Below are 23,666 nucleotides of genomic sequence, written 5' to 3'. Positions count from 1 at the left end.
ACTATAAAACAAAACTAAAATAATGAAAAATTTGAGGAAAATATGAAGCATCTCATTCACAAAACAGAGGATTTAGAAAATCATTCAAGGAGAGACAATTTAAGAATCATTGGTCTACCAGAAGACCATGACAAAAGAAAAAGCCTGGACACAATACTACATGAAATTATTCAAGAGAACTGCCCTGATATTCTAGAACAAGAGGGAAAAATGGAGATTGAAAGAATCCACAGGTCACCTCCTGTACTTAATCCCCAACTGACAACACCCAGAAATGTTATAGCCAAATTCAAGAACTATCAGACCAAAGAAAAGATATTACAAGCTGCCAAGTAGAAGTCATTCAGATACCATGGAACCACAATGAGGATAACACAGGATCTGGCTGCATCAACACTGAAGGACCAAAAGGCATGGAATATGATATTCTGGAAAGCAAGGGAACTAGATCTACAACCAAGAATCAACAATCCAGCAAAACTGACTATATTCTTACAGAGGAAAGAATGGCCATTAAACAAAATTGAAGAATTCAAAGAATTTGTAAAGAAAAGACCAGACCTGAACAGAAAATTCGATGCCCAAGCACAGAACTCAAGAGAATCATCAAAAGGTAATTTTGTTAAAAAAGGGAAAAACAAACAAAACAAACAACCCCACCCCTTTTTTAAAAGAGACTCAATAAGTTAAAATGTTATATATAACTATAAGAAAAGAGGTGATTGGTAACTCTTAAAAACTGTTGTTATCACTTGGGCAGCTAGAAGAATTACACTTAGAGGGAACAGTGACCAACTGTATAGGATGAAAGGACAAGACATAAATAGGTATATAGATCTATGCATGCATAAATACATATACACATGTGTATATATATACATGCATATGAATATATATACAACTAGAGCTAAAAAAGAGGTTAATACTAAAAGAAATGGGAAAAGAAACTAATGGGGGTAAATTTATATGACACAAAGAAGCTCATGGAGGGAGTGGGAAGAACATCAATACACTGGAAGGGTAAAGAGGTTGCAGATAGGAAATACTCAACTCTTATGTGCTTTTGAAATTAACTCAAAGAGGGAAGAACAATCCAATCCATTGGAGCAGAGAAAAGATTTTCACCCTAAAGGGGTGTAGGAGGGTAACAAATGGACTGGTGGGGAGGGAAGCAGTACAAGGAAGGGAGAGAGTGGGGGGTAATTTTAGAAAGACTACAGGGAAAATAAGGGGGGAATAAGAAAGGAGGGTGTAGAAGAGGAAGTGAAATAAGGGTGGGAACTAGGGGGACTGATTAAAAAGAAACATTGGTGTAGAAGGAAATACTGAAAGAAGAAATGGCAGGACCAGGAGTTGAAAACAAAATACACAGCTAGTAATCATAACTCTGAATGTGAATGGAATGAACTCATGCATAAAATGCAAGTGAAAAGCAGAGTGGATTAGAATCCAAAACCCTACCATATGTTGTCTACAAGAAACACACATGAGGAAGGTAGATACGCATAGGGTGAAAGTAAGAGGCTGGAGCCAAATCTATTGGGAATCAACTGATAAAATGAAGGCAGGAGTCGCAATCATGATATCTGACAAAGCCAAAGTAAAAATAAATCTAGTTAAAAGAGATAGGGAAGGTAATTACATCCTGATAAAAGGCAGTATAGACAATGAGGAAATATCCATACTCAACATGTATGCACCAAATGGCATAGCATCCAAATTTCTAAAGGAGAAACTAGTAGAGTTCAAGGATGAAATAGATAGAAAAACTATACTACTGGGAGACTTGAACCTTCCTCTATCTGAACTAGATAAATCAAACTAAAAAATAAATAAGAAAGAGGTAAGAGAAGTGAATGAAATCATAGAAAAATTAGAGTTAGTAGACATGTGGAGAAAAATAAATAGGGACAAAAAGGAATATACCTTCTTTTCAGCAACAAATGGTACATTCACAAAAATTGACCATGTATTAGGGCATAAAAACATTGCAAACAAGTGCAAAAGAGCAGAAATAATAAATGCAATCTTCTCAGATCACAATGCAATGAAAATAATAATTAGTAATGGTACATGGAGAGGTAAATCAAAAATTAATTGGAAATTAAACAATACCATTCTCCAAAACCAGTTAGTTAAAGAACAAATCATAGAAACAATTAATAACTTCATTGAAGAAAATGACAATGATGAGACATCCTTTCAAAACCTATGGGATGCAGCCAAAGCAGTACTCAGGGGGAAATGTATATCCTTGAGTTCATATATTAACAAATTAAGAAGGGCAGAGGTCAATGAATTGCACATGCAAATTAAAAAACTAGAAAGTGAACAAATTAAAAATCCTCAGATGAAGACTAAATTAGAGATCTTAATAATCAAAGGAGAAATTAATAAAATTGAAAGTCAAAGAACTATTGATTTAATAAATAAGACTAGAAGCTAGTATTTTGAAAAAACAAATAAAATAGACAAAGTACTAGTCAGTCTAATTAAAAAAAGGAAAGAAAAAAACAAATTGACAGTATCCAAGATGAAAAGGGAGACCTCACTTTTAATGAAGAGGAAATTAAGGCAATCATTAAAAACTACTATGCCCAATTATATGGCAACAAATATGGCAATCTAGGTGATATGGATGAATACTTACAAAAAGATAAATTGCCTAGACTAACAGAGGAAGAAATAAATTACCTAAACAACCCCATATCAGAAAAAGAAGTTGAACAAGCCATCAAAGAACTCCCTAAGAAAAAATCCCCAGGTCCAGATGGATTCACAAATGAATTCTATCAAACATTCAAAGAACAACTAATCCCAATATTATACAAACTATTTGACAGAATAAGCAAAGAAGTAGTTCTACCAAATTCATTTTACGACACAAACATGGCACTGATCCCAAAGGCAGGCAGGTCAAAAACAGAGAAAGAAAACTATGGACAAATCTCCTTAATGAATATAGATGCAAAAATCTTAAATAGGATACTAGCAAAAAGACTCCAGCAACTCATCACAAGGGCTATTCACTATTACCAGGTAGGATTCATACCAGGAATGCAAGGATGGTTCAATATTAGGAAAGCCATCTACATAATTGACCATATTAACAAGCAAACTGACAAAAATCACATGATTTATCTCAATAGATGCAGAAAAAGCCTTTGATAAAATACAATACCCATTCCTATTCCTATTCCTATTCTAGTGAAAACACTAGAAAGTATGGGAATAGAAGGGCCTTTCCTAAAATAATAAACAACATATATCTAAAACCATCAGCAAAGATCATCTGCAATGGGGATAAACCAGAAGCCTTCCCAATAAGATCAGGAGTGAAACAAGGATGCCCATTATCACCTCTATTATTTAACATTGTACTAGAAACACTAGCAGTAGCAATTAGAGAAGAAAAAGAAATGGAAGGTATTAAAATTGGCAATGAGGAGACCAAACTATCACTCTTTGTGGATGATATGACGGTTTACTTAAAGAATCTAGAGAATCAACCAAAAAGCTAGCCGAAACAATCAACAATTTTAGCAAAGTTGCAGGATACAAAATAAGCCCGCATAAGTCATCAGCATTTCTATGTATCTCCAACCCATTTCAGCAGTAAGAATTAGAAAGAGAAATTCCATTTAAAAACACCAAGGAATAATGTTCTAAATTGACTAGATAAATTAATTCAAATGGAAAAAACAAAAACAAAATCTATGGGATGCAGCCAAAGCAGAGAAAAATTTGTATCCCTGAGTGCATATATTAACAAATCAGGGAGGGAAGAGGTCAATGAATGCAAATTTAAAAAACTAGAAAGAGAATAAATTAAAAATTCCCAGATAAAAACTAAATTAGAAATCCTAAATGTTAAAGTAGAAATTAATAAAATTTAAAGTGAAAAAGTATTGAATTAATAAATGAGACTAGAAGCTGGTACTTTGAAAAAACAAATAAAATAGACAAAATACTGGTTAATCTAATAAAAAAGGGAAAGAAGAAAACCAAATGAACCGTATCAAAGATGAAAAGGATGAACTTAACTCTAAAGAAGAGGAAATTAAGGTAATTATTAAGAACTATTTTGCTCAATTATATGGCAATAAATATGACAATCTAGGTGATATGGATGATTATTTACAAAAATATAAATTGCCTAGATTAACAGAAGAAATAGAATACTTAAATAATCCCATATCAGAAAAAGAAATTGAATAAACCATCAAAGAACTCCCTAAGGAAAAATCCCCAGGGCCAGATGGATTCACAAGTGAATTTTATCAAACATTTAATACTATATAAACTATTTGACAAAATAAGCAAAGGAGGAATTCTACCAAATTCCTTTTATGAAACAAATATGGTAATGATTCCAATGCCAGGCTGACTAAAAACAGAGAAAAAAAAAACAAACTACAGACCAATCTCCTTAATGCAAAAATCTTAAATAGAATATTAGCAAAAAGACTCAAGCAACTGATCATGAGGAGCATTCACTATGATTAGGTGGGATTTATACCAGGAATGCAAGGATGATTCAATATTAGTAAAACCATGCACATAATTGACCATATCAACAGCCAAACCAACATAAATTACATGATTATTTCAATAGATGCAGAAAAAGTCTTTTACAAAATATAACAAAATACAACTCATTACTATTGAAAATACTAGAAAGTATAGAAATATAAGGGCCTTTCCTAAAAATAATAAACAGTATATATTTAAAACCATCATCAAGCATCATCTGCAATAGGGATAAATTAGGAGTCTTCCCACAATGAGATCAGGAGTGAAACAAGGATGCCCATTATCACCTCTATTATTTAACACTGTACTAGAAACACTAGCTGTAGCAATTAGAGAAGAAAAAGAAATTGAAGGTATTAAAATTGGCAATGAGGACACCAAGCTATCACTCTTTGCAGATGATATGATGGTTTACTTAAAGAATCCTAAAGAATCAACTAAAAAACTAGTGGAAATAAGAACTTTACCAAAGTTGCAGGATACAAAATAAGCCCACATAAGTCGTCAGAATTTCTATATATTTCTAACACATCTCAGCAGCAAGAGTTAGAAAGAGAAATTCCATTTAAAATCACCCTAGATAATATAAAATATTTAGGAATCTATTTGCCAAGACAAACACAGGAACTATATGAACACAATTACAAAACACTTTTCACACAACTGAAACTAGATCTAAACAATTGGAAAAACATGGGTAGAATGAGCTAACATAATAAAAATAGACCATCCTACCCAAATTAATTTCCTTATTCACTGCCATACCTACCAAACTACCAAGACATTTTTTTTCTGAGTTATGATGAACAAAGTTCATTTGAAAGAACAAGATAAAGAATATCAAGAGAAATAAATGAAAAAAAAATCTGAATGATGTGGGCCTAGCAGTACCAGATCTTAAACTGCACTATAAAGCAGTGGTCATCAAAACAATATGGTACTGGATAAGAGTCAGAAGGGAGGATCAGTGGAATAGACTTGGGGTAAATTACCCTGGCAAGGTAGTGTTTGATAATCCCAAGATCCCAGCTTTTGGGACAAGAACTCACTATTTGACAAAAACTACTGGGAAAATTGGAAAACAGTGTGGGAGAGTTTAGATTTAGATCAAAATCTCACATCCTACACCAAGACAAATTCAGAATGGGTGAATGACTTAAATATAAAGAAGGAAACTATAAGTAAATTAGGTGAACATAGAATAGTCAGATCTATGGTAAAAGATTTTAAGACCAAGCAAGAGATAGAGAATATTACAAAATGTAAAATAAATTATTTTTATTATTAAATTAAAAAGGTTTTGTACAAACAAAACCAATACAAACAAAATTAAAAGGGAAGCAACAAATTGGGGAAAATTTTTATAATAAAAACCTCTAACAAAGATCTAATTATTCAAATGTATGAGGAGCTAAATCGATTGTACAAAAAAATCAATCTATTCCCCAATTGATAGATGGGCAAGGCACATGAATAGGCAATTTTCAGATAAAGATATAAAAACTATTAATAAGCACATGAAAAAATGTTCCAAATCTCTGATAATCAGAGAGATGCAAATCAAAACAACTCTGAGGTACCACCTCACACCTAGCAGATTGGCTAATATGACACCAAAGCAAAGCAATAAATGTTGGAGGGGATGTGGCAAAGTCGAACATTAATGCACTGCTGGTGCAGTTGTGAAATGATCCAATCATTCTGGAAGGTGATTTGGAACTGCCCAAAGGGCGCTAACGACTGTCTGCCCTTTGATTCAGCCATACCACTGCTGGGTTTGTACCCCAAAGACATCATAAGGAAAAATACTTGTACAAAAATACTGATAGCTGTGCTCTTTGTGGTGGCAAAAAATTGGAAAATGAGGGGATGCCTTTCAATTGGGGAATGGCTAAACAAATTGTGGTGTCTGTTGGTTATTGTGCTCAAAGGAATAATGAACTGGAGGAATTCCATATGAACTGGAATGACCTCCAGGAAGTGATGCAGAGTGAAAGGAGCATAACCAGGAGAACATTATACATAGAAACAGATATACTGTGGCACAATCAAATATAATAGACTTCTCTACTAGCAGCAATGCAATGATCCAGGACAATTCGGAGGAACTTAGGAGAAAGAATGTATCCACACCCAGAGAAAGAACTGTGGGAGCAGAAACACAAAAAAACAACAACTGCTTGATCACATGATTCAATGGGGATAGGATTGGGGATGTAGACTCTAAATGGTCACCCTAATGCAAATACCAATAATATGGAAATAGCTCTTGATCAATGACACATGTAAAACCCAGTGGAATTGTTCATTGGCTATGGGAGGGGGGTGGGAGCAGGGGAGAAAAAGAACATGAATCATGTAACCATGGAAAAGTATTCTAAATTAATTAATTAAATAAACTTTTAAAAATCAGTCTTTTAAAATTACAAGGACCAAGCCTGGCTCCGAAGATGAGAAGACATTCCCACCCCTTCCTGAATCTTTGCAAAGGTGGGAGGTGGCCACTGATGTGGTATATTACACATATTTTCAGACTTTTTTGATGTTTTTATCCATTTAGTTGAATTTTTTTCTTTAAAAATATGTGATTTTAAAAATAATGGGAAAACTGAAGGGATGTCCATCAATGGAGGAATGGTTGAATAAAATTGTGGAATATGATTGTAATAGGATAGTATTTTGCCATAGGACATAACAAACAAGATGATCACAAAAACCTGGAAAGACTTCTATGAACTGATGCAAAGTGAAATGAGAAGAATCAGGACAACATTTTACAGAGTAACAACAATAAGGTATAATGATCAACTGTGAATGACTTAACTACTATCTCCAATGCAAGGATCCAGGCCAACGCAAGGAATTCAAGATGAAAAAGAATATTCGCTACCATAGAAGGAGCATAAGGAATCCAATTCTAGATCGAAATATTCTATTCTTCATCGTATTTATTCCATGAATTTTTCTCTAGTACAAGCACAATGTGTCTTGTTTCACAGCATGGGGAACAGGGAAATAAATAGTATGTGACATTATATGTACAACCCATATTACATCATCTGCCTTCTTGGGGAGGCAGGGAGGGAGGGAGGGAGAGAACATGGATTATAAAATGTCAGAAAACAAATATCAACATGTAATCTGTAAAAAAATTAATAAAATGGTAAATGCTTCTCCAGGATAAAAAAAAAAGTGTTTTATGCGATGGCTCTCCGGAAGGGGGAAAAGTGATGAATGCTGAGTAAATTTTGGTGATTTAAAACAAAGGATATAAATAAAAATGTATTTTAAATAGTCACTGATAAATAAGTGCCTGCATATCAACATATCCATATCTGAATCACTGACATCTATGTCTATAGTTATGAATACAAAATTCCAGATTTGGGAAGGACCTCAGTGGTCATCTAGTCCTGTCCCTTCACTGGCCTCAAAAGTGAGCCTCGGAATAACTAAGGTCTCACTGCAAAGCGATGGTAAAGCCAAGGCTAGAACTCCAGGCTCAGACAGAGACTTTTAGCATGTGGGTGGTGACTTGGCAATCCTAGGAGCCCCTATTTAGAGCCGGGAGGGAGCCAGTCTTCAGGACTCCAAGGCCAGCACTCTACCCATGATCGTGTACTGTCTCTTGGTAAGATTTACAAGTTTAAGTAGAAGGGAATTACCCTTTCCCTCTGGAATAAGAGCATTAGTTCATATATAGATTTAAAATATGAGGTGGTTTAGCAGAAGCACCTTCCTCATTTACTCAACTCAGAATCTGGCCTCAGATATTTCCTTGGTTGTGTGACCCTGGGCAAGTCATTTGCATCCCTCCCCAATGCCTAGCCCTTCTCCTCTTCTGCCTTGAAACCAATATACTGAATGCATTCTAAGTCTGAAGATAAGGGTTTTTTTTTTTAAGTCCTCCCTAGGGTACAATCCCCTTTTCTTCTCCATATAGGGTGAGAATGGGTGGGGGCTGAAGGACAAGAAGAAGAAATCTGGCATTCAGGTAAAGGAAGGAAATCCTGGGGGTACACATTTCTGAAGAAAAAATGACTCTAAGGAATTCTCAAGTCAATGGATGTCTAAACCCAACAAAGAGCATAAGTCAAAGAATATTATAAACATGAATACATGAAAACAAAGAATATTACAAACATTAAGGTGCTTAGGAGGAGCAGTGAACAGACCAATGACGCTGGAGTCAGGAAGATAGAATTCAAATCTGACCTCAGATGCTTCTTAGCTCTGTGAACCTTGGGGAGCCATTTAACTTTTATTGGCCTCAGTTTCCCCCCTTGTAAAATGGGGATGACAATAGCACCTATATTCCAGGGTTGGTATGACAATAAAATGGGATACTATTTAGAAAGTGTTCTGCAAACTTTAAAGCATTACAGAAATGCTAGCGATTATGATTATGAACAAAACTGTCTAACCTCTGGTGTCTGAGCCAGGAAGGGCTGGGCTCAAAGTACTATCTCTGAAGCACTCGGGCTGTGGGACTGTAGACAACTCACTCAACTTGTCAGTAGTCAATGTAGTAATTCCATAAGTTGCAGAATAACTATCCTTTGGGATGACCTCAGAGAATCCTGGAAGACTTCTATGAACTGATACACAGTGACCTGAGCAGACAATAACGATCAATTGTCGCAGAAATACGAAGATCCAAGACAATTCTGAAGGTTTAGGATGAAAAATGCTCTCCACCTCCAGGGAGAGAACTGGTGAACGCTGAGGGCAAACGGAAGCAGATTTTTTTTTCTTTATTTTTCCAGTTTTTTTTCAATATGGCTTATATGAAAATAAATGTGTTTTTCATTAGTTCACATGTATACTTGATCTCTTATTACTTGCCTTCTCAATATGTGTGGGGGAGGCTGGATGGAGGAAGAGAATTTGGAACTCAAAATGAAAAAAAAAAGAATGTTGAAAATACATACATGATGGAAAAAGAATGGCTGTCCTTACCTGCTAAGGGACTCTTTGCCAGCCATTCCCTACCCTGTAAAGAGCACAGACTCGGTCTCAATAAATAAATAAAATCCTCAAAACAAAGTATTATAATACCAGCAATAAATCATCCTGTACAATGTGCCAGGGCCTTCCTTTCATGACAATCCTGTGGCACAGAAAGCTGCCCCTCTCTCGAGCTTTAGGGCTTAAAAAGTCCTCTCTGTGGACTTGGTTCATCATAGCTTTACAGCCACTTTGGGAAATCAACCCTTCAGCTATCCTGATTCATGTCTCACAGATGAGGAAATTGAGGTTCGCAGACGTTTCCGGATGAATCCATCCATCCGTCAGTGTTTGAGCAAGTGCCACTCTGTGTCCATTGACGTCCAAGGTACACAGGATACGGGGAGAGAGAATGAGCCAATTCCTCCTCCTCCGAGCTCGAGTTCAAAGGGGAGACGAGCGAGGACAAAGTGAAGTCTATATCGCATAGCGTGAATCAATCCAATCATGTACAAGAGTTAAAGACGAGGTAGTTTGAGAGGGATCCTGAGCACGTGGGAGGAGGGTCAGGAGGGCTAAGAGAGATTCTGTGAGGCAGAGAGAAGATGGGAGGGTAATCCAGGTGTGGAGGATGCTCAGCAGCATCTCTGTGAGGGGAGAAAGCAGATGGAGGGGCATGGTGGAGGGAGAGAGACTGTTTACGTCCAAGAGATTGGGAGGGAGAGTAGTGGCTAAAGAGACAGGAAAGGCAGCTGAGGGTCAGTTTGTAGAGAGCTTTCGAAGTCAAACAGAGGCATTTGTAGTTTATTTGAAAGGCAACAGGAAGCCACAGGAGTTGGTAGGGGAGTCCCATGGTCAAATGGTAGAGAGCTGAAGAAAATCATTTTGGCAACTGCATGTTGAATGACTAGAATGGGAAGAAACTTGAGTCACGGAGACCAATGAGAAGATTGTTCTTCAATAATGTAAGGCTAGTGGATTGAGAACCAGGTCTAGAGAAGGGAGGTCCTGGGTTCAAATCTGGCCTTAGCCACTTCCCAGCTGTGTGACCCTGGGCAAGTCACTTCACCCCCTTGCCCAGCCCTTACCACTCTTCTGACTTGGAACCAATACACAGTACTGATTCCAAGATGGAAGGTGAGGGTTTATTAAAAAAAAAATAATGTAAGGCAAGCATGCTGAGGTCTATACTCTGGAGAGTAGCTGTGTGCTTAAAGGGGCTTGGGCTAGCCTTGGGCTAGCCTCTACTGCTGCCAAAGCTGCTTCTCTTCCAGGATGTCTAAGGAGGAGCCATGGGAGGGAGCACTAATTTGTGTACCATCACCAGGGAATAAGTGTCTGAAGCAGGATTGGACCCCAGAGAAACCTGCAAAGACCTTTGAGAAATGATGTACAATGAAGGGCAGAAATAGGACAGGAAGGACACCCAGCTGAGGTGGACACGATCCTGAAGAGGTCTTGGCAGGAAGAACTGCAGAAGAGTTTGGATACTTTGTTCCCTGAAATTAAGAGCGATAGAGTACCATGGAGAGAGAATAAGCCTAGGAATCAAGAAGTCCTCGGTTCAAACTTGCTGTGTGACCCTGGCTGAGTCATTTCAGTTCTCCAAGTTTCAGGAAATGCTTTCAGAATGTAAGTTAGGAATAATTCTTTTATCAATAGGGCTCATCAACCTTAACTTAGAAGGGACCTCAAAGATCATCTAGTCCAACTCCTTCCTTTGACAAAGGAAGAAACTGAGGCCAAAGAAAGTGTGCAGTGGCTTTCCCAACATCACACCTAGATCCTAGATTTAGAGCTACAAGGGAACTTTCAGAGGTCATTTACTTCAACCCTCTTTGTCTTCAAGATGAGGAAAATGGTGCCTATGGAGGTAGGGGACTTGGCCAACATCGCCCAGCGGATAAATGACAAAGCAAGCATTGGGCAGGGGTTTCCTCCAGGAAGTTCCCTTCATAGATGAGCTCTCAGGTGTCCCCCAACCCTCCCTTACTTACTTAAACAGTTTTATATATATATATATATATATTTATAATAAAATATAATTTATTACTTAAACAGTAATAAATGAATGCAAACGTACACCACTACCATACATTGTGGTTTATATCAATGTTTTAGGTTACGTTTCTCAGAAAACGGTTAAAAGATTAGGAAACGGAACCTGGGAAAAAAGCTGCCCGTTACTGGATGTCACTCTGCCAGCCCTTTGGCCAGGTTGGGTTGCCTTCCTTTCTTGAGATGCTCCACAGAAAGCAGGGTGGGTAAGTACAGCCATTAGGATTCGCCCTCCTAGACACGCCATTTGCAAATTAATTGGGTCAAGTTTAAACAAGCAATAAAAGATGAACAGGATCCATTGGGGGAATTTCTCTCCTCTAATAACTAAGACAACGTACTTGGGTCGGCCCATTTCTCGAGAAATGAGGAGGGGGTGGACTGGCTGGCAAACTGACCACGGATCCCATTCCCTTTCTTCCTGGCCAAGACTACAGAATTCTGGGCCATTGTCGTGGAGGCAATGGAAAAAAACTGGCCGCTGCATCTTCCCTAAAATGTTTTCAAGCATTCACCACGCGTACCCTTGTCAAACTTAATTATGTTTTTAAACATTTCTAGGGCATATTATCGTTTCAAAGTGTTTTACAATCATTTTTATTACTTAATAAAGCCTTTAATGGAGAAAAGTTGTACAGTAAAATTATTACGCATATGCAGCTTTTAAATTTTTATTACTGTTATCTTTACATAATTTTCCCGAGTGGAAGGAGAGGAGCTTGTTTTGAGGCCCTCCAAATCCAAAGCTCCCAAACAAGTCTGCAGATGGAAAGCAGGCAGATGAGTCCCTGCTTTAGGCCTTCAAGGCCATGGACAGAGCTCAGGCGGGCCATGGCCCCTGGGAAGAGCCAGGATGGCCTCGCTCCCGAGAGAGGAGCCCCAGCTGAGTCCCAAAGCCAAGCTCCGCCAGAGCCCCACAGTGCAAGAGGAAAGGGAAGCAAAGCCCCAAATGGCTTCTCGCTTTTCTGTACTCCCATAAGGGCATTCATACTTCTTCCCTCCTGGGCAGAAAGAGAATCAGGCTTATTATTTCTCCGACATTATTATTGCAGTCATGACACTAATGAGAAGAAAACCACTCTTATTTCCATCATGCTTTAAGGTTTGCAAAGGGCTTTGCCATCAGTTATCCAAGAATCTGTCTCCCGGGCAGTTGCCACAGGGGGACCCTCCCTCAGAGCCCACTTCTCTACCTAAGCAGAATATTTCAGTCATTCCCACCCCACCCCCAATTCAGAGGCTCATAGATTTAGAGTTGGAAGGGATCTGAGAGGTCAATGAGGCCAACTTCATTTTACAGAAAGAGGAAACTGAGGCAGAGGGATTGCGGATCACACAGCTCACGGTCAGGCAGCTAGTAAGTGTCCAGGGTCCTATTCACTCTTACATACTGTCCCTTCAATTCATCACCTGGTGGCCAACCTCCTTTTGACCAATTATTGAACATCATCAGGTCAGTTCTGGATAAGAGACATCCATTCCTTGGCCACAACCAAACACCAAACTTTTCCACATAGGCAAGCTCTGTCAGCTCTTATCATCAGCTGGCATTTTTCTGAGGACCCAGGTCTACCCCCAACCCTGCGATATGATGAAGGAGAAGATCAGAGGAAATGAGAGAAAGTTGAAATCAATGATTTCTAGAAGAAGAAGGAGGAGGAAGAAGAGGAGGAAGAGGAGGGGGAGGAGGAGGAGGAGGAGGAGGAGGATGAGGAGGAGGAGGAAGAGGAAGGAGGACAGGGAGGAGGAGGAGGAGGAGGGGAGGAGGAAGAGTAGGGAGGAGAAGGAAGGGGGGAGGAGGAAGAGGAGGAAGAGGAAGAGGAAGAGGAGGAGGAGGAGAAGGCGGAGGAGTGGAGGAGGAGAAGGAGGAGGAGAAGGAGAAGGAGGAGGAGAAGGAGAAGGAGAAGGAGAAGGAGAAGGAGAAGGAGAAGGAGAAGGAGAAGGAGAAGGAGAAGGAGAAGGAGAAGGAGAAGGAGAAGGAGAAGGAGAAGAAGGAGAAGAAGGAGAAGAAGGAGAAGAAGAAGAAGAAATTGCCCATCATGGCTGCTGTTTCTCTGGCCTCCGCATCTACAGCTGGTTTCCATGATCAGACAGCTCATGGAAGACTGGTGAGTCCAGTGCCCCATCTCAGACTCCTGCACAGAGCCAGGTGGGTTCTCTCCCCAGCCCCAGCCTCCAGATGGCAATCTAGACATCACTGTTTCCATCCACATGTTGGTGCTGGTGTAGACTCAGCCCTCAAGACTCTCAGCCTATCACTGCAAACCCATAGTTGGCATTCAAGAAGGACCATTTGATACAGAGACCAGGGACAGCCCTAAGCTTCGATTCTCCAGGGTTGGAATTGGAATAAGCACTCAGCACTTAGAGACTCAGGGACCTCTGGGATGACTTTGATCTCTGTGTACCCTGAAGGGCCATCCATTGTCCAATGGTCGGCCTGAATGGGTCTGTGCTTGGGTTGGGCCAAGGGTGACCCAAGGTGCCCAGCACTCACCTGCTGCATAGCTCCAGCCTGGGATATGGATGGACAGCTTATCAGGGTGACTCCTGGCGTGGTACGCCACCATGCTGTCTCCTTTCGTCTTGCCCATCGCTAAGGGGTCCACTCCTTCCCCAGGGTCTTCTGTGCTCCCCAGGGGGGGTGCGCTGCTCCAAGGACACGGGTAATTCCCCAGAGACATCCCGCTCCAAGGCGGGCTCTCCTTCAGACAGCTCTCTTTGAAGTCCGGGGCCCAGCTCGTCGGGGACCTCTTCTCGTGCTGCTCTGCATGCTTCTGGCTCAGTGGCTCGCCTCCCATCGCTTCCTCTTCTGCATTAGCCATGCGGTCTGCTCCATCTGCTGTCAGTCCATGAGAACTACAGCTCAGGTTGAGGGACAGAACTGATTTGTGCACTTTGGAGCCGGCCAGGGGAGCTTGGTCTAGGGGTATAGAGAGAGATTTGTCCAAGTAATGGACAGTGTTGGAGCACGGCTGAGACACCCGTAGGTGCACACAGGAGCTAAACAGAAGGGGAACTTTCTCCCCGTGACTTGGGATGGCTGGAGGGATCAGCTCGTTCTCTTTATTTTCGGGGTTCAAGATCCAGCACGGATGCCCTTCACACACCTGCCCGTGTGGTTCGGAAGTCTTCAACGAGGTCGCCAGCCCATTGGCGAGGCTCCCATGACCACTGAAGAGTCTGTGGCGAGGTGGCGGCTCCCGGTCGCCAGACGAATCGGTCTTCTCTTTAGCCCCACACTGGGAACACAGGGGCTCAACAGCGGTACCCCACATCAGGGTGCTGGCCGGAGGGACCACCCGTCTGGCGGTGATGGTGATGGAGGAGAACCCTTTTCTCGGGTTAGGGTCCGGCTTTCCCTCTTGGAGGGGCAGCTCAGGGCCAGCTCCAGCCTCCCTGCAGGACGTTTTGATTCCCATTCTACCAGGAAGCAAGAGAAAGGCTTGGTCGATGTCCGCCGGACTGTGGCGCGCCAGAGACAGGTTCATGGGATGAGCCTCGGGCTGAAGCATCATGCACTGCCCGGGCAGGGCTGAGGCGCTCCTCCGCAGTCTCCGCTCATCGATCAGCTGGGAGATGAGGAGGGATGAAATCATCTTCGTTTTCCGTGACGCCACAGCCTCCTGCAAACGACAAGAGATGCCCGTTATTAGGGAGCGTGTGCCCGAGGGCCCTTCCCCGCCGGCATGGTGCCAGGAGCACCGCGCCACGTCTGGCTTCCTGGAAGCCCGCCTCCTGCCCCGTCTGCTGTCCCAGCAATGACATGGATGGCCATGAAATCCTCTCGGGCAGGAGAAGCTGCAGAGACTGAGCGATCCCTGACCAGGAGCCGCCCCCATGGACGGGTTTTCTCAGCTGGGGAGCCGGTCGGGGGTGTGCTTAGTGATGTGTGTCAGCACCAGCCATTGAGCTCCAGCCACCTTGTCCCCAGCCCTCCACCCCAGCCACACACCAGCCCCGACTCCCAGCAGGTTCAGAATGCCCCTGCCTGGACGCAGAGGGAGAAGTGACTGCCAGGCAGGATGGTGACCCTGTGTGGGAGTCAGCTCGGCACTCGTGCCCAGGCGGGTCCGCGGGGTGAGGGAGAGCAGCCTCCGCCCCGGCCGCCCCACGGGTCCAGGAAGCCGGGGGCTCACTCTCCAGCAAGGGCCCTGTGGCTGAGCACCCCCAGTGCCTGGCTTCTCAAGAAGCGCCGGGCAGCCAGCGAGCGCGGGGGATGGACAGTGGTGGAGCCCCGTTTTTTCTGCCCCAAACAATTATATTTTCTCTGGTTAGATGATGAATGGTTTGCTCTGACAAGACAAATACAGTGTGCTCCGGCAAAATGAGCGGTTGCAGAAGGAGGAATTTGGGGTCTGTCTGCTTTAATGATCTAGATAATGGGCTAGATTAGACTTTTTAATCAACAGATTGCACGTTCTCGAGCTCCGGGGCTGCGGGGGCTGAGGGGAAGCACCAAGATTTTCCCCCTCAGGACCCAGCCTGGCCAGGGCTGGCCAGCTGAGACCAGGCAGCCCTCTGGGCTCCTGCTCTGAACTGGTTTATTCAGAAAGTGCCATAGAGGGGCACGCAGGCGAGCAAGCCCTGCCACCAACGCTTATTGCACGCTCGCTCGCTGCACACACGGCCCCATTTTCACATCCATGACGCCGTTTTCTGTTTGCAACGAGCCAACATCCAAAACTATGTAACTACATTTATTGACCACCCACTGTGTGTGGTGCGGAGATGCACAGGAAGCGGAAGGGATGACTGACGATCGGCACACAGAACCAGCAGAAAGCAGATGGGGGACAAGAGAGCCCAGAGGACACTTTGGAGGAAGAAGAGAGCTCAATTGGCGATGGTGACGTTGCTCAAAAAGCCAGGGGCAAAGGGAAGGAGGGTTGCGGTGGGAGTGCCAAGGTTAGGGTTCAAATCCCTGATCTGCCAGGAGCCCCCAGCTCAAGTGCTATCTCCTAGACAGAGCCTTCCCTCAGGCTCCTCTGCTTTCTATGAATTATGGCTATCATTTAAGAGCTGGAAGGGACCTCTAATTCCAACTCTCTCATTTTACAAATGAGGAAACCGAGACCTGGGTGACCTGAGAAAGTCACACAACTAGGAAGTGTCAGGTTGGGGAATCAAATGCAGGTAACCTGATTAGAAATCTGGGACAGCTCTTTGAATAATCATAATTAATAATAATAATAGTTAACATTCATATAACATGTTACGGTTAACAAAGTACTATACATATATTATCTCATTTGTTTCTCACAAAAATCCTTGGGAAACATATTATCATTATACACAGGTGAGGAAACTGAGGCAGGCAGCGATTAAATAGCTTGCCCAGGGTTACCCAGTTAGGTGGTGTCTGAGGTCAGATTTGAACTCAGGTCTTCCTGAATCCAGGTCCAGTACTCTCTCCACTGAACTATCCAGTTGCTTCAAATACTCTGTGTGTGTGTGTGTGTGTGTGTGTGTGTGTGTAAAATAGTATGTTTTGATCTGCATTCAGATTCCATCCATATTTTTCCTGAGGTGGATGGAATTTTTCATCCTGAGCTTCTCAGAACCGTCCCGGATCGTTGTATTGCTGAGATTTGCTGTCATCTAGTCGAGCATCACACAATTTTGCCCTTACTGTGTACCGTGTTCTGGTTCTGCTCACTTCACTCTGCATCAGTTCAGGCAAGTCTTTCCAGGGTTTCCTGAAGTCATCCTGCTCATGTTTCTCACGGCACACTAGAATGCCGCCTCAACCATATACCACAAATCGTCCAGCCATTCCCCAATGGACGGACACCCCCTCGATGTCAAATTCTGCCAAGCACAAAGTGAGCTGCCAGAAATATTGCTGTACAAATCGGTCTCTGCCCCACGCGTTTTACTCTCTTGCTGCCTCAGACGCTTGACCATTCTGCTTCTTCTCCCTGCCTTCCACTCCTGCATTAGTTTATGTGGCTTCAACGATAGTCTCTCCCAGTTCTAAACCTACGATCCGATGAAAGTGCTTTGGGAAAAGTCCCAGGATCCTCATCTGGACAGAGATATAAGCCGGAGCAGCTTTCAGAAGGCCATGGATTGTGGGCTAATGCCTGGAAGGAACTGAGAAGAGGTCACCCCTTACTGTACTTAGCATCCAAGACAAAGGCCATAAAGCTCAGCTTGCAGAGGACATCAGAGTCTGTATAGAGCAACCTCCTCATTTCACAGATGGAGAAACTGAGGCTCAGAAACATGAAGTGAATTGTCCAAGGTCACATAGGCAATAAGATTAAGGGGCAGCGTTCAAAGCTGGATTCTCTGACTCCAGACACATTGTTCTTTTCATCATACTGTTTTGCTTCTTAGTGACTTTGTATTTGTCTTGTGATTATTGACTCTTTACTTCTCTGTATATTTCCCTCCTTGAGGTAGGTGGGTGGCATAGGAATAGAGCACTGGTCCTGCATTCGGGAAGATCTTAATTCAAATCCATCCTTGTACTAGCTATGTAAGCCTGAGCAAGTCACTCTGAGTCTGAATGCCTCACCTTCCCCATTTGTAAAAAGGGGATCATAATAGCTCTTAACTATTGTGCTTAGAACTATGAGCCGTAGGACTGGACCCTATTTTGGGAGGCTTCTTGGCTCTAGGATCCTATTCAAGAGACTGAGAAAGCCACTTCTCTTCTCCTCACTATAAAATGCGGGGGATGAATGATGACTCATAAAGTCCTTTCTAAGTCTAAACCTAAGGGTCTAAGGTGGGACACGTTAACTGGGGAAGACTAAGAGGAAAAGTTGAGAATATCTTTGCTCCCAAGTCATTCCCGATTTCCTCTGAGACCTCCTGGAGCACTTTGCTACCCTCATTAACAGAGCTGTGATAAATGAAAGCAGCTGACTAGAGCTTGAAGAACACTGTTGATACCTCAGCAGCAAACCTCTGAGCTCCTCCAGTCTGCCTCTCGCTTGACCATAATCGTGTAGAGTTTATTCCTCAGTGGATGGTGAACTAGAGATTCGTGAACGTAAGGAACGTGCCTTATCTTCCCTCATGCCTAGCACAGTCCTCTGGACACAGCAGATCCTCAAGAGATGTTTCTTATTGCAGCGAAAGGAGCAGAAATTCCCAGATTCCCAGGCTGAAGGACCTCAGAAGTGAAATCCCCACAAGCAGGGACCGATGAAGTGAGAAGAATGCTGAGACTGGAGTCGGATGACCCCAGGAGGCCTCTCCTCCCTCCTCTACCATTCTGTCGCTGATGGGACAATGGGCATCAGCTTTAGCCTCCACAGACTCCTTTCTGCAAGTGTAAACTTGAAGGTACTAGGTGGCCACTGGGGTCCCTTCCAAACACTTCCAGGTCAGAAGCCTAGCATCCTGTGATTTGACCACCCCAGAAGACCTAAGTGCCAGTTCTGTACTGGCTATAGCAATTTGGTCTTATGCTACTGACCCCGTGAGGAGCAGAACTCTGCCCAGGGACCCCCATCCTCCATCATACATGGCAGAAACCACCGAGGAATGGAAGAATACAAAGTGGTAGTGGTAGGGAGGGCATGAGCCAAGACTCAGAAAATGTTTCTTTTTTAATTCATTTTTCATCAGTTCATTTTATTTTTTTTAATTTTAAAAATTGATTAAGAGAATTTTCCCATGATTCATGTTCTTTTCCTCCCATCCCCCACCCCTCCTGTAGCCAATGAGCAATTCCACTGGGTTTTATGTGTATCGTTGATCAAGACCTATTCCATATTATTGATATTTGCACTAGGGTGATCGTTTAGAGTCCAAATCCCCAATCATATCCCTATAGACCCATGTGATCAAGCAGTTGTTTTTCTTCTGTATTTCTACTCCCACAGTTCTTTCTCTGGATGTGGATAGTGTTCTTTCTCATAGGTCCCTCAGAATCAGAAAAATGTTTCTTAGACAAAAGGAAGTGAGGAGGAACAGGCAAAGGGAAGAGTAATTTGAATGAGAGTCGAGAGAGATGGCTATGAAAAATGGAAACAAAAGGCTGGACATAGGCTAATCAATGTTTCTGCAGAAGACAAGGTGATGGAATAGGATACAGTGGGAAGATGGTGGGAGATGAAATGTTAGATCAGGGTCTGCACCTACAAAATGGCAGAGTGCCTAGAGTGTAAGACTTGGAGTTCAAAGGCATCGGTTCAAATTATGACTCTGACCCTGAGTCAGTTATTGACTCTCTCTGTGCCTCAGTTTCTTAATCTTTAAAATGAGAGAATTGTACTTGATTGCATCTAAGGTTTCTTACAGCATGAAGTCCATGATTCTACGAACTGAATTTAACTGAGAGCCTACCATACTTGGGTGGAAATAAAGATGAACTCAGTGGCAGTCAATGGATGGAATGCTACTTTTTTCCATTCTTTAGGCTTAAAATTGAGGAAAATGTCACCTACTCAATGAATGTAGCCACTAGGAAAGGCCTTGCTATTGGAAATGCTTGGAAATGCTCGGGAAATGATAGTGATGTAGCTATCCCTCACCAAAGGCAAAAATCTGATGAGTAAACTGCACTGGATCTCATTTCTGATTTCTGTTGTCTTCTTTGACTTAGATTCCTTCAGAGGAAAAAATACCAAGTTAACCAATTTGTCAACAAGCCTTCAGTGCTTTTTATGTTCCAGGCACTCTGCTAGGCACTGGGAGATGCGATGGCAAATATGTGTCTTGCCATTTTCCTGGAGAAAGAAAGTTTAAAAAAACCCAACAACAAAGGGAGATGGGAGGAAAAGCACCGGAATACACTGACTAGGCTGGTGGCACCCAAGATCCTCAGACCTCTCAAACTATATTTGGGCAATTTTGGTAAACCAGAATCCATCCATGTACATTTGATCCCTTCCCAAACTGGTCATGTGGTCAGTTTCTAAAGTGTCAGTGACAGCAATACGGGGATTTCCATATGTTTTGTTAATACATTTGTTTTCTCAGTTGAGATGTGATTTGATTGGTGCGGAGAACTCGTGATATAAAAAAAAATCTCTGGTGACTTAGACTAGCAACATGATCTTAGAAAGGGTTTCCTGAGGACACTGAGAGGTGTCAAGGGACTTGCCCAGAGTCACACAGCCAGGGAGGGTCAGATCCAGAGAGGAGTCTAGACCATTCCACTGTGGCCCATTACTGGTCCAAGTGGAAGCTGGACTCAGTAGTACCTGATTTCAAAGGATTAGCTGCCCAGTTTGTCACAAGGGATAATCTATCCATTGAAGGAGCTGTGACATCATGGCTCCCCACTCCACTGATACAGTTTGATACTGGAGGCTCTTTAAGAATTACTAAGAAGTTGCCGATGATATGATGGTCTACTTAAAGAATCCTAGAGAATCAACTAAAAAGCTAGCGGAAATAAAGAATTACTAAGAAGTGTCTGAGAATTTCTGAGGTCCAAAATTCATTCTGGAGCCGGATTCTCCAGACTGAGCCAAGCTGGGCATTAGATGAGGGACATTCCTGTTTTATCCCTTAGTTCAGGACAGAAACCTTCTTAGCTTGTGCTCCTCTCTTTGGCCCAGCATTTAAGATCCCAGGACTGCCACTGAACAACTCATTGGCTTTGGAAATATACCCCTTTAGTTGACAGAATTTAAATTACTGAGCTGGCCAAAAACTGAGAAGAGAAGCACCTGCTTTTAGAGAAGATGGGGCTAGATGGCATTGGACACATCTATTGCTCATCCTCTTGGCTTGCTGAGAATCCTCCATTTGCAGGCAAGTCAGGCTGGTGTAAAACCCACTGTTTTACACGTCCTTCTCTTAGAAGCCTTGTTAAGCTATTGATCAATTTGGGGCATTTCAAACATAATCTTGTCCAGTTGGAAATGGCTTTTAGGCTTTTATGTATTTTATTGAATGTTTTTCACTTTCTGCTGATGCCCTCAGGCATTTCTGAGGAAGGACACACTTTTCTAAATTGGAACAGGAAATCAAGAGATTCAGGATAAGGTGGAGAAAACGGTCCAACTCTCCCTACACATCTACAAACTCGCTTCTGGCACTGATTTCTAGACAGCTGCCAACATCATCTTCCTAATGGTTACTTTCACCAGGTCAGCCCTCTACTCAAGCATTTTCAGGGGCTGAAAGACCATTTCCTCAGATTCCCCTCACAGGCTATCTTTCTGGGCTGATTTTACTTGATATCCCTTCTGGTACTGCTCAGCATCTCATTTCCCACCTTTGGGCCTTGGTGAGGGTGTTGGGATCCAGGCCCTCCTTGCCTAGACTTTTTGGAATCGAGCTATTTCTAAACGTGTTGTAATCCCTCCAGTAAAGTAGAAGCTCCTTGAGGCCAGGGCATCCTTTTTGATAGTCTGGGAATACCATCAGGCACCAGAAAGGTACTTAATGAATCATTATTGGTTTTGCCTGTTGAAATGGACTTTTCAAATGAATCAAACATGGTGTTTTTATTATGATATGCTTGGAAAGGTCGACCTCAGCACGGGCATATAACAGAGAAGGGTGACCAAATGGATTACTCTCTCCTGCTTGCTACTCTCTTTTCTCTAGGTTTTGGGGATACTCCTCTCTCCTGGTTCTCCTCCTACCTCTCTGATCAATCTTTCTCAGTATCCTTTGCTAGATCCTCACCCAGATCATGTCCCCTAAGGGTGGGGTACCCCACAGAGTTCTGCCCTCTATACGCTATCTACTTAGATCTATCTATACTATAGACTGTACTATATATACTGTATGTTACTATATATCCTCTATACTCTATATCTATCTTTACTATATGCTGAACTACATATACTACTAAATGCCCTCTATACTGCCTCGATCTATCTGTACTCTATCTACTATATACTATTATATGCCTTCCATACTCTACTATTCTCCCTCAAAATTCCTTCGCTTGGTCATCTGATCAGCTCCCATGAGTTCAGGCACCATCTCTAGGCTAATGATTCTCAAATTGAACCTCTTCTGCCTTCATTTCTCTGTTGATGTCCAGTCTTACATCATCTCCAACCATCAACTCCAAACTCCAATCAGACATCTTAGCTGGATGTCCAGTAGACATCTTCAGTGCAGTATGTCCAAAAGAGAACTCCTGATCTTCCTCTCTAAACCCTACCCCCTCCAGCCTTCCCCATCATAGTAAAGGACAACACTATTCTCCCAATCCCTCAGGCTCCTAATCCTCAACTTCTCACTCCCCCCCCCCATATCCAAACTGTTGCCAAGGCCTGTTGATTTTGCCTCTACTAAATCTATCCAAAATGTCCCCTCCTCTCCTCTTATAGTGGTTCCCACCCTGGTACAGACCTTCATTGCCTCATGGGACTAGAGTGAATAGGTCTGCCTGCCTCAATCCTCTCCCCACTCGAATTCATTCTTCATTCAAAGTGTCAAAAGGGAGTTTCCTAAAGTTCAGGTCCAACCATGTCACCTTCTACCCCCAAACTCCAGTGGCTCCTCATTGCCTCCAGGACCAAATAGAAAATCCTCTATTTGGTGTTCAAAGCCCTTCATAACCCAGCTTCTCCAGTCTTCTTCCACTTTACTCTTCAACACATACTCTGATCCAGTGACGTTGGCTTTCTGCTCGTTCCATGAGCAAGACTTTCCATCTCAGCCCTGAGCATTTTTTTTGATTGTCTCTCATTCCTGGAATACTGTCCCTCCTCAATGACTACTTCTACAGGAAGCCTCTCTCAACTCCTCTTCATTCTGGTGTGTCCCTCTGCTCATTATCTCCTATTTACCTTGTTTCTTGCTTATCTACCTACCTACCTACCTACCTACCTATCTACCTATCTATCTATCTAGCCATCCATCCATCTATCTATCTATCTATCTATCTATCTATCTATCTATCTATCTATCTATCTACCCTGCAGAGAAACATTTTCTTTCCATGCATTGCTATGGTGTTGAGATCATAGTCTTAGGGCCACACAAGACCTCATGAATCATTCAAATCAAACCAGTCATTTTCTAGTTGAAGACATGGAGATCCAAGGAAGTCAGGTGACTTGTCCAGGGTCACACATATAATGACAAAGCCAGAAGTGGACCCAGTAGAGTAGAAACCCTGACAAACTTGGCCAACCCAGAAAGGTTCTGAAACTTTGCCCTGGATGCCTCCACTATCCATGGACTATCCAAGGTTG

The 23,666-nt window shown here is 42.4% G+C and overlaps 1 protein-coding gene across 3 annotated transcripts in view; it reads right to left on the bottom strand.

Moving 5' to 3' along the window:
• C1H10orf90 (chromosome 1 C10orf90 homolog) overlaps positions 1–23,666 on the bottom strand; it is a 299,367-nt gene that overhangs the window by 95,958 nt on the left and 179,743 nt on the right. For all 3 annotated transcript variants that reach the window (XM_007478239.3, XM_056795168.1, XM_056795165.1), the window contains one exon: positions 14,036–15,164. In XM_007478239.3, coding sequence (XP_007478301.2) covers positions 14,036–15,164 — 1,129 coding nt within the window. The remainder of the gene's footprint in view (positions 1–14,035; positions 15,165–23,666) is intronic.

Source organism: Monodelphis domestica, chromosome 1, assembly GCF_027887165.1.
Source record: "Monodelphis domestica isolate mMonDom1 chromosome 1, mMonDom1.pri, whole genome shotgun sequence".
Classification (NCBI taxonomy): Eukaryota; Metazoa; Chordata; class Mammalia; order Didelphimorphia; family Didelphidae; genus Monodelphis; species Monodelphis domestica.
The sequence above is the reverse complement of the archived record's forward strand: the minus strand, read 5'-3'. Positions and strand labels throughout refer to the sequence as shown.